The 12,027-nt window shown below is 35.0% G+C and overlaps 1 protein-coding gene across 2 annotated transcripts in view; it reads right to left on the reverse strand.

Moving 5' to 3' along the window:
• The window catches only part of LOC115986856 (callose synthase 1-like), a 29,688-nt gene continuing 17,661 nt past the window's right edge, over positions 1-12,027 (reverse strand). The window contains exons 22-43 of one of the 2 annotated variants that reach the window (XM_031110206.1): positions 11,143-11,280; positions 10,919-11,013; positions 10,700-10,781; positions 10,458-10,618; positions 10,229-10,352; positions 10,043-10,140; positions 9,824-9,956; positions 9,084-9,235; positions 8,154-8,266; positions 7,932-8,057; positions 7,763-7,831; positions 7,476-7,665; positions 7,231-7,390; positions 6,763-6,882; positions 6,523-6,641; positions 6,323-6,406; positions 2,434-2,546; positions 2,111-2,340; positions 1,227-2,021; positions 1,089-1,139; positions 759-944; positions 1-577 (exon numbers count right to left, since the gene is read on the reverse strand). In XM_031110206.1, coding sequence (XP_030966066.1) covers positions 329-577; positions 759-944; positions 1,089-1,139; positions 1,227-2,021; positions 2,111-2,340; positions 2,434-2,546; positions 6,323-6,406; positions 6,523-6,641; positions 6,763-6,882; positions 7,231-7,390; positions 7,476-7,665; positions 7,763-7,831; positions 7,932-8,057; positions 8,154-8,266; positions 9,084-9,235; positions 9,824-9,956; positions 10,043-10,140; positions 10,229-10,352; positions 10,458-10,618; positions 10,700-10,781; positions 10,919-11,013; positions 11,143-11,280 — 3,588 coding nt within the window. In that variant the 3' untranslated portion in view covers positions 1-328. Of the gene's footprint in view, positions 578-758; positions 945-1,088; positions 1,140-1,226; positions 2,022-2,110; positions 2,341-2,433; positions 2,547-6,322; positions 6,407-6,522; positions 6,642-6,762; positions 6,883-7,230; positions 7,391-7,475; positions 7,666-7,762; positions 7,832-7,931; positions 8,267-9,083; positions 9,236-9,823; positions 9,957-10,042; positions 10,141-10,228; positions 10,353-10,457; positions 10,619-10,699; positions 10,782-10,918; positions 11,014-11,142; positions 11,281-12,027 lie in introns of both variants that reach the window. The other variant, XM_031110205.1, reaches the window with a different exon arrangement.

Here is a 12,027-nt window from a genome sequence, read left to right on the forward strand (position 1 = left end):
TTACAAAACTCAAAATAAGAAGCTTCCTGTGAATGGTACTGAAAAAGACATGCAATGCAAGCTGCTTACATTGTCAACTTTAAGCTGATTGCAAGGCCCAATAACCGTAAACGAGTAGCTAGCACAACTTACAAATTGATAATTTTCTATCTTCTCAAGTTTCTAATAAAAAGGGTCATTGATTTACATGATCACATCTCCCAATCAAGTGGGACATGTTATACAAACACATCAATGAAATGGCTTTTCCATATCATGTGCAAGGGTGAAATTAACACTGAAGAGTAAGAGATATATTAAATTAATGGAACTGTTGTTGGGAATGCATTTACTCTTTGTTGTTGGCAGAGCGCTCCTTCTTCTTTCCACCAAGAATACGGGAAATTTGTAAACCTCTGCTGAATGCTTGATTGAAGAGCATTCGTGTTTGGAATTCGGACACAAATGGAAACCAAGCCAAGAATGCAACTGGGGTGAACAGAAGCAAGCCCATGATTATTTCATATCCACGAGCAAGCGCCTTGATTGATCCCCAAAATCCACTATGTTCAATCAGTGGCTTACTAGCTTGTGCAATCTAAAATAATAAAGAAAAAGCAGGAAGAAAAGAAGCAAATATTAGGTTTGATAAATACAAATAACAACAATTGAAGCCCACATCTGCATAGACCTTGGAAAAAATGGAAGGTAAAGACCAAAAGAGAGTAAATAAAATAACATATGGAAGGACTACTATGATAGTAAGATGTTTTACTGACCTGGAGCATTCCCCATCCCGTTGGCATGAAAGCAAGAATGCACACTATGATGTCCCGAAGCGTCATATGAGGAACTGCTATTAAGGTAATGAAAACAGCAAGGAATGTCAGGGCAATTAGACCCTTGATCAATCGAAACACAAGCTGGAAGTCTGCACTTAATCGTCGCCTTCCAACTGACACAATCTGCAAAAGGTTCAATAAAAATATTATGATATAATTTAATTTAAAACTTGTTGCTGTCATGATGTGATATCAAGGGATAGAGTTTCCTATGAGATTATTCTCAAACAAGAGAAAATAATGAGTCTGAAGGCTTGTGCTACATACCTTCATCAACAACAATACTACAACGATCACAATCCATGAGACTCCATAAACCTGTTAACCAGATCAAATTAATTAGAATTATTGTAGCCACCCAGTTTATTAACATTTCTTAATGTTGAAGAAAAACACAGCATATACCAGAAAGCTTTTGCTCTTTGTAATGTTCAAATGATATACAAGCCCATATTGATAGATGAAAAAGCGCAATGATAACAATATCTCAACAATAATACCACGCTTCCCAGAATATCGGAGATGATCATGTTCCTTTTCCCACCAAGATTCCCAACTTTTTTCTGGAAGTACACCTATCCCTCCACGGTTGCTTATCCATTTATTCCAATCTGTCCAGTCATCAACAATCTTTTGCCACTCAAAGCCTGATGGATTGAAGAGGAAAGGAGCAAAAAGCCATGCCCCCACCATGAACCATATTGAAAAAGTGATCAAGACATATGAAACTCCGCCTCCATATGATTGGCCAAATATTTGGTACACAATAAGCAGAATCATCAATTCAATGCCCTTAACAAAATGGCTGCGAGAATACAGCCTGTAGTTCTCAGCAAACTTAGCATGGACCACTACAAAACCTCGACCTGTACCTCTGTATCGTGCACCCCCATGAAGCAATGTCCTTCCATAATAGTGAGTCTTCGTTCCCAAAGAAAATGTGAAGAAGACAGGGGCCAACTGTAATTGCATTAATATGAAATCAGTTAATGCAGTACGGAAGCCTCTTTCTAAACCAATTTCCATCATCATAGGCAAGGACATCAGAAATCCAATTTGCACAATAGATTGAGAAGCTAGAGCTACTTGAAGAGGCTTATTGTCTCGAATAGCAGGTTCAGTGCTCAGCCCTTTTTCAAGTCCACTGACAACAAGATAAAGGCGGCCATAGAGAAACACATAGACTGTGAGCACAGTCAGCTGTCAAAACCAGAAATAGAGTAATGATTCACATAACTATATGGGACCATACAATATATATAGGAAAATAAGTAATATTTCATACATACCAAGGTACTGAAATAGAAACCAACGGTGGTGAAATAACATGACATCATTCGGAAGAAATCAAATCTGTGACCAAGCCGATATATGTCACGACTCAATGTCTGCTCACCATTCCCATTAGCGATCTTGGCCTCAAACATTGAGATCTGTTGAAGGCCGACATCCCTCCCCTTACCAACTTGTATATATTCATGATGAGTAACATTGCCTTCGCGTAATGTAGAATTGAAACCTGCATACCATGGAGAGATGTAAACAAATGGGCCAATCCAAACTCACATACTCATTTAGTCTATACGAAACAAGCTCTCCAGATAGACAATACCAGCAAATATGTCCTCGCTTAAATTGATGACTTTGGAAGCTTTGCTGACACCCCCTCTAGGAAGGTGGAACAGTCTATCAAAAACATCTGGATGACCATAGTGGAACCGAACTCTGAATGAGCAGCAGAAAATTACAGATTCAGTGCATCAGACTTGAGCATTAAATAACCAAAGGATACATCAAGTGGGAAAAATGAAACTGGAAAAAAAATGTAAAGTTTGGGTGGAGAAACTTCATTGATATTATAGCTTCATAAAAGAATGCAAGCTTAAGAAGGTAACTGGCCATAGTATAGTTTCAAACATTACATTTCATAGTTTGGAATAATCTGTTAGTTGTAGCTTGTCACTTGTATCAGGCTTAAGAATCCCAAAAGGACATGGGGTAAGATTTGGGTGCAAAATCTTCAAACACCACTGAATATTTTAACACAACTAAGAGGAAATGGTTCAAACTTTGAAAAGCCCAGTAGTATCAATTTTTTTATAGGGGAGATAGCCATTGGCCAACAAAAGAGAGAATTTTGAAGCCAAACATTTGAAATTTGGTCATATAGTATAGAAACATTCAAATTGTGTGTTGTGAATCCTCTGTAATTTCAATAATTTAAATAAAAGAAGAAAAAATAATTCATCTTCAAAGGATTTAATCTTAGTGCTGAATTAAAAATTGAAAAAAAATTTTTTTTGAAGCTTCACATAATTTTTCTAGCATTCTCATTTTTTGATGCTGGTACGATGGCAAGTTCCCTCTGTCCAAATGATGTGTCAAGGGTTCTAGTCTAGGGATCAACTTTTCTTAAAATGGGTGTAAGGCAACCTACCAATCACCTTTCCCAAATTTGCAAAAGCAGGAGCCTTATGACTTGAGTTAGGTGGAGCCAAGATTTGAGTTCAAAGGGGGAAAAATTTATAAGCAACGCACATGGGCGCACACACAAAAAATAACATTAATATGTTTGCTATACTATTATTTCTATTAGGGATATATTTACATTTGAATAATTTTTTTAATTAAAAATTCCATTTACAATTCTCATAAAAGATTTTAGTAGTTGGATACTCAAGTACAAATCATATTGTGGGAGAGGATTTTGTTTCACGCCCCGCAAGCTGTTTGTCCTCTTTGGGGAGCCAAGCCCGCAAGGTTTTGTTCTCAGTACCAAGTATGGGGTTTGGGATTTTTGGGGTGCTTTGACCCTGTGACACTCTAGTCCCACATCAGCAAGAGATGCGCCCCACTCATGGTTTATAAGCCCTTTGAGCGACCATGAGTGTACCACTACCACACATATGTAGTAGTGGTACACTCATGGTCGCTCCAAGGGCTTATAAACCATGAGTGGGGCGCATTTCTTGTTGATATGGGACTAGGATGTCACAGGGTCAAAACACCCCAAAAATCCCAAATCCGCTTTGGGGCAAGGGTGGGATTGGCTTGGCCATGTCTGACACCGCATGATACCCGCACGGTTTTGTTACCCTCAAGGGGCACGCCTCTACCACTACTACATAGATTTTGTTCCACGCCTCGCAAGCTGTTTGTCCTCTTTGGAGAGCCAAGCCCGCAAGGTTTTGTTCTCAGTACCAAGTGTGGTGTTTGGGATTTTTGGGGTGCTTTGACACATATGAATATGATATTTTAGTGAACAAATTGTAATATTTTAAAAACAAAATTGTGAACTTATAAACACTTGAAAATTCAAAGTTTAAAATGAAAACAATATTGAGCTCTAGAATTTATTATATAATTATCTTTACATTTTTTGCTTACGCAAATAAAAGAAGAATAAATTATTGCACTAGAAATTTATTTTTCTTTTATCATTTTTATCACTTCAAAAGCAATAATAATGTTCTTTTTCAATCTTTTCAATTAAAACTTGTGCTTCTTTACTTATTCATTTTTTTAATGTTTGTCTTTCTTTTTTATATTTTGAGCTTTAAAAAACATTGATAGATTATGAATGATTTTATTTTTCTTTTATATTTAGTGAATTTTTCATATAAAAAAAATAGTAGTCTAAAGATAATTTCACAAATGAAAAAAAATATGTAAAAGCAAATTCATACAAACAGGATAAAAAAATAAATGAAATACAAAAATTAAGATGGGACCAGCAACGTGAAGGGGAGGGAACAAGTTGATAAAAGGACAACCAAAAAAAAAAAAAAAAAAACCTTGAAACTCACAAAAAAATTATTACTCTTTGAGCTCTATTTCCTCATAATCTTGTTATTTGGTGTAGGCATATTGATTGGAGGTACCAAACTCACTAGGTAATATGATAAACAAGTAAACCTCTTAGTAAATTTTGGGCAGGCCAGGGGGGCAATTACCCCACCCCCCCCCTGGCTCCACCCCTAGTGAGTATGTACATTTTTCTCATTTTCGATGCCATAAAAATATATGTCATTGAAAAATCTACTATCTACACCTATATTTTAAATACCAGACCAGACCGGCCAGTGCAACCAGGAACCGGACACCAATCTGGTCCCATTATCATTAAAAACCGAAATAGAAGAAAAACCGAGAAAAATCGAAAACCGTTGGTTCAACAGGAAAAATCGGAAACTGCTATGGTTAAACCGGTTCTTGAATCTGAAGAAGAATAAGAAGAAAAACTAGAATAAAATGGAACAAACTTCTTAGATTTGCACTAAAGTAAAATTGGGGAAATTTTCAGATTTGTGGTGAAAATAAAATAAAAGAAATACTTCTATTGGATGATATGTATAAGAAATCTATGCTTTGAGCTTTGACTAGAATAAAATGTAAAGAAAGACCATCTAAAACTTATCTTGAGAAAGAGAAAGACTTGAGATTTGAGAGGGAGCAGCTGAGACGAAGTTTACTGCATTATCGAAAAAGTGTTGAAAGAAAATTGAGGAGTAAAATTTAAAAAGGAGTTTGAATCTGATTTGAGGCCTTGAGGTTGAGGGTAGGTGGTAATGTGTGGTTATAGATTTAAGGGAAATTAAAAAAAAAAAACCAAAAAAAAAGAAGAAGAAGAAAACAAGAGCAAACGTGTGAGTGAGTGTGACAATTGCTATGGAAGTATGCTATGAAAGTAAGAAAGGTAATGAATGACTTGTCTAGTCATTCTGACCTTTTGAACTTTGGTTTTTGGTTTTTTTTTTAATAAATAGTTAAAAGTTGAAAGTTAAATATCAAACTATTATTTATATAATTCGACAAAAAAAAAATATTATTTATAATATATATATGTGGAACTTAAATAGCAAATTATACTTTTTCAACAATTATTAATTAGGAAAAAAAATGAAGAATAAAGAAAATCTTTTATTTTTTAAATATTTTCTTAATATAATTTATGAAAACTAAAAGTTCACATAAAATTTATTTAAATATTTTAAATTAAATTATTTATGACATCATCGGTTCGACCATTAGTTCGACCCTAATCAAACCATAAAATTGATAACCAGTCCCTTTACCGATTCTTTGACCATACCGGTTTTTAAAACCATAATCTACACTTGATTACTCATTTTGCAGTTCATGCCTACCAATATTAACTTGACAAAATAGACAGGATCAGAAAACCCTGCTCAACTCACAAATGGCACAGAGATGGAAGTTTTCTGGAACCTCAATTGCTGCACAAATATGAAACTTCCATTTTTTTGGAGGCCCATTGGGCCTATAAGATACTCAAATGAGAGGTAGCTCTCTTCCATCCCTTAAACCCCATAACTATGGTGTAGGCCGGATTTTGTCCTATGCCTCTTATACATAAGCAAGAGACTTTACTATCTAAGATTTTCTTGAAGCATTATACTTGAAGATATTTTAAGTACATATGCACACATCATTATGTATGTGTGTGTGCATATATATATGTAGAGAGAGAGAGATCTTACTTTAGAGGGTTAGCTAACAATCGCTGCCCAATAGTTACAAAACTATTCTCCTGATTTGACATAAACCATGCCAGAGATGAAACACTGCACTAACAACAAAATCATGATGAACCACACAAAAATCAGACAAATGTAGTCTTATTTATCAGCAGCACTACAAACAAAATACAGTTTAAGATTAGCAATGCCAATAAAAGTACCTGCCAGTGAAAATATGCTCCCGAAGTCCAAGGATGGTTGGAAATCTCACGCCACCATGTTTTTTAAGAAATTCTTGCAGCAAATTCCTCATTTTGAAGGCTTCTTCCATATAATTATCCTGTTGAAAGTTTACTTAATAATCTGGCTTTTGCCTAAGAAACTATTTCCCCAAAATTTCTAAGTGTGCACACATACATAGACCCACATACAAAAAAACCATATATGTTTTCCTATGGTACCTGATTCATATCTATTGTTTGCAAGCCTTCCCCACGTGTAAAAATAATGGCATGATTTTGATTTTCTGGCTTACCCTCACCCAATATCGCAGGCCCAGGAAGCTTTATCCGATAAATAACCTGCAGTAGAATATCCAAACAATCACTTGTGAAGCATTACACCCAGTTGGGAGAAGTTACATGACAATGCTTGGCATATGATGCCTATGGTTGGATTCAAATGAACAATCATAAAATCTTTACAACCCTAAGAACTGCAAAATGAAAGGATAAAAACCAGAATGTCTAAATTTTTGTTTAATCATCTGTCAATCATCAAAATCTCTTAAAACCAGACCAAAAGTATATGCATCACTTGTGAATATAGGAAGCTGTGCCAGAAAAACACAAAGTCTGTCTAAAAGTATCATCAATGTTTAATTTCTTGAGTCATCTGACCCAGTTTCCAGGATAATATAAGACTTGTACCTGGTCCAAATTTTGAACTGGCTCAGAAGAATCAATTTGCTTTGTTGGTGGGGCAGCCTTTACAAGAGCTGAATAATAGACCTTCTGAACTGTGTTTTTGGAATTATCTTTACGAGGTGCTTCAACTTCATCAATGTAAGCTACCCGAAGAGATGGGTACCTAAGAGAAGGAAAAAGGAGGATATATAACTAACAGTCTCTTAGAGAAACAAAAATATGAGAAGAATTGAATTTGGGAGAAATACTTCGCCATAAGCTTCAAAATGTCTTTGGCACGAGAATGACCAGACCGTTTGTCAATGCCATACTGCTGGCATGACACCACATATGCAAACTTCAAATCTGCTATTGCTTGACATTGTGCCCATAATGACCTTTCACTCTTGGGGTTCTTCTCACTCTCTAATTCAGCAGCCTTGTAGCCCTTCATGAGGTCTGAATAAAAGCAATTAACATTTATAAAAATAAGATGGTGCACCATGTATAATAGATGATAAAATTACAAGTTGACAACCAAACTTTCCAGAATCACCTCCATCCTTTGCCATATCCAAAAAGGCCTGAAGTTCCAAAGCTTTCCGGTAATACATCATGCCTCGAACTTAATTGTTGAGAGTAGGGTGATGATGCATGCAGAGAATAGTCATTATCAAATAAAGGCAAAAGAATGCATCTTCATGAGAGAGAGAGAGAACTTATACCGGTTCTGGTCAATGTCTGGCCTCTATAGGATGCCCATAAACGTAGTTCTTCTTCCAGGTCTTCCTTTTCTCTGAGTTCTTCTTCATTTTTACACTTGACCCGTTCTAGAAAGTTTTTCCATTCATCTGTAGAAATGACAATTTTATGGAAGAGCATATAAGTTTTTCTAACGGAAATGATAGTCAAAGAGAGAAGAAGTAGTTCAAAAAGAGGAGGAAAACCTGGAAAGATCTTTTGCAAATAAAAAAGTATGGAAACTCCATCTTCTTCAATTAGGTTTTCTAGGTCATTTATGGAGAAAAGCACATCCTCTGCATAGTAAGGAGTTAGGACACTACAAAAGAAAAAACAAATGTCAGGTATTATATGCTGAAAATAAGATCTATTGTGAAAGAGATACCTGCTAAAACAACAACAACAACAACAACAAACCTTAATCCCTCCATTATGTTCTATTTAAAGTCATATTCTTTGTTATTTTCTTAATTGATAAGTCCCTTTTTATTACTTCTACTAATGTTAATTTAGGTCTTCCTCTACCTTTTTTAATTCCCTCAACTTGGACCAACTCACTCTTTTTATAAAGCTTCCGTTCCATGTACTCTGTTTTAGTCCTAGTTAATTGAAAGCCTTAAGATTCTAGAGCATCTTGCTAAATTTTTAACTTGGCATCAACTCCACTTATAGTTCCATCCACAAAAACTATATTATTTGCAAAAAGGATTCACCAAGGGACTTCCTCTTGAATCGATTTAGTGAGGTTATCCATCACAAGTGCAAAGAGATATGGACTTAATGATGATCCTTGATGCAAACCTATAGGGATAGGAAACTCACTTGTGATTCCTCCACTTATTCTCACACTAGTTACAACTCCTTTATAAGTATCCTTAATCAACTTAATACAAGATTATATCTCTCCATTATACGTCTAACCGATATTGTTGTTTTGTGTCTTGACCTATGTTCAAAGATAGATAATTTTCACAGTGAAGTATTTTAAACAAAGAGAAAAAGGCGAAACTGGTTTTCATATCTGGACTTAAAGTAAGAATTGATTCTGACTCATTAACCCAAGGGGCTACAACTCATGTATACAAGGAAAACTGCAATATTTTTTGTCAGAAAAGTTCAATGATTCGAGAGCTTACGAGAAAGAAAGCATATTTCGAACTTTGGGTGCAGGAGGCATGTCCATAAACAATGAATTGGAGAAGAAAGAAATACGCCTTCTAGCTTCCAAGTTGGATGGCACATCCATGGCAGACTCCTTTACGGTAAGCAATAGATGAAGCCTTTTAATCTGTCTAGACAATAATGGAGTTATGCAAGAGCAGAACATGGAAGCAGTGCCAAAGTTGATAATTAAAAGAAAATTTTCTAGTTTATACAATATTTTTAATTTACATGCACTCAATTATCTAAAATAAGAGAACAAGAACAAAGTTAATATTTTTTTGCAATGCTGCAACATGTATTATATCATTTTATACATAACAAGGATTTATCTATTAGTTATCTTTGTTTCAAATAAAATTTAATTTGGAGAATTGTAATATTATGAAATTAGAGTAATTACCCACATATAAAATAGCATTCATGAATGTTAGGGTAGATTAATGAACCCTAAGCACACTTCCCCAAGTTAAATGGAGTAATGAAGCAAAATAGTATAACTGTATAACTTCATTCCAACAAAGAATATAAAGTAGGGTTGATATATTAATGAATGCAATGACCCCTTTAGCCCTCCCCTAAGCCATTGGTGGAATTATGTAGGCAAGGACTAGCTCATTGATTTTCTGATTGTGTATTGGTATTCAATGGTAAAGTCACTCATGGTAACTTTCATGTGTTGAGCTACACTTCTAACACTAAAAATATAACTTACTTTTTCCTTCCAAGCTTCTGTTTCTTGTTTAACAGGAAATCCAAGTTCCCCAAAAAATTGATATTGTTGATCAAGGGGTTTCATTCCCTCCTCATCTTTTCCATAATAGGCACCATGACTTGACTCTGCCAAACTACATAAAAAAAAATAACTAAAGGATAATAATAATATTAGCACATTAATCCACTTGAAGGGGATAGTTGCACCCAAATAATTTACCTGTTAACCTCTTCTTCCAGTATGTCTCTGGTCACAATTTCTAGCATGTTGAGCAAGACAATTACAACTTGATCCTTGTCCTCCTTTTTATTCTCTAACTGTGGTAAGTATTTAGAATCCAGTTATGATTTATTGTTAACTTTGTTTCACAAGAAAAATGTGAAGGTCATCGGGAAAAACAATTACCAAATATTTAATAAGCATAATAAATTGTTCGTAGAGGCTAGGGAGGGCACTCATATTCAATTCCTCTATCAAATCTTCTTTTTCTATATGATAGTCAACCTTTGAGAAAATTTCATTTATAATCCTGGACAGAGCAAACCATCAAAGAAACAGTACAATACATCAGCACAGATGAAATTATATTCCTTGAGCTTTTGATTAGATATATATCAGTCAGTCGCAAACTCACTCTTTTTCACGTTTTCCAAGAACCAAAGAGTTTATTATTTTTTTAAATGAAGCATAGCACTCACAAACTGCGGAAGTCATGTAATTATCTCTTTTTAATCTCTTTTTCAACTCACTGGCTTTTCCCTTGCTGTCTTTAGCCATATGCAATGCTACTGGAATCTACACAGCAAGTAAAAGTTTAATACAGTTACAGGTTTTAGTGAAGCTATTCAAATAAAATTAACTCATAAGTAGATTAACCTTGCCAGCAAGTAAAAATGGAGGCCATTGGGTAAGATCCAGACCACTCGCCCAGTATGGAACAAGCAAAAGGTCCATTTCCCTGCAAATTTTACATCTAAGGTATTAATTCCCAAGGCCCCCCCCCCCAAAAAAGAAGAAGAAGAAGCAAGAGTAACACTTAAGGTTCACCCCAAGAATCAAGGAAAACATATCCCAATGCTGGATCATCATTTTTACCCGTTAGTTATTAGATCCTCGTCTCTAAAACTAGTGATTATACTGTTCCACAACTGAGCAAACTGTGCTGCATTCTTCCCATTATTAGATGGGATCTGAAACAACCAAGGAACTTATTAAAACTCAGAAAAAAAATGCCTTGTAGGCATCAAAAGAAACAGGTTCTGAATTGGGTTAACTGGTTATCAATTATGGCTGCTAATAATAAAAAATAGTAATCAAACCTCATCAAATTTTCGAGAGAAAGTGGCCTTCAGCCCCTTCTTCTTGGTTTTCTCATTCTTTTCCACTGGAATTAAGCGGGCATTAAAAGCACCTGGCAGTGACTCAAATCGAGACCTCAGCATTACCAATGTTCGAATCTGAGAAACCAAAGATTAGGTTGTGTTCAAGACACTTATTAAACGTATAGAATTCATGATTCTGTATATGTCTACATCAGGACATACAATTCCTTGGCAGAAAGTCAGGAGTAAAGGTCAAATCATGCTTGAAAATATATAAACATCAAATTATATATGTGTGTGTTGATAATTTGATAATTGTAACAACAGGGGAGGGGGGATTTGAACCCTAGTTCTCCTACTAAAGGAAAGCAAGTTATGCCACTAAGCTACAAGGCTCTTGGCAATATATATATATATATATATATATATATATATATTCTCATGATCTTTTCAAATTCTCTCTTTTTATCTATTGTGAACACCACACTACTGAAACCCTCAAGATGTTTCTCTGTTCAAGTACCAACAATCAATGGGTCAGCTGTGTCTGAACATACTGCATGTGCAAACTTTCAATACATTTCTTTCTTTTAACTTCATCTACCAGTAATAATATACATCAAGTTTTCCTCTTGAAAGAAAAATACAGAATAGATTCTATCGATGTTTTTGGTGAGTGTATGGCATTCAACTATACTTTAAACCATTTTCCCCATTATAACATCAAAGTCTTGGATCTAAGAATACAGTTTACCAAGAATGTTGAGATAGCAAAAGCTTTGATACCAATTTGTTTTGAGTGTAATCAATTAGGTTTATGTGAAATAAAAAAAATGAAACAATCAAACACACAAGAAAGATGGAATTTACATGGTTTGCTCT

Source organism: Quercus lobata, chromosome 4, assembly GCF_001633185.2.
Source record: "Quercus lobata isolate SW786 chromosome 4, ValleyOak3.0 Primary Assembly, whole genome shotgun sequence".
Lineage (NCBI taxonomy): Eukaryota > Viridiplantae > Streptophyta > Magnoliopsida > Fagales > Fagaceae > Quercus > Quercus lobata.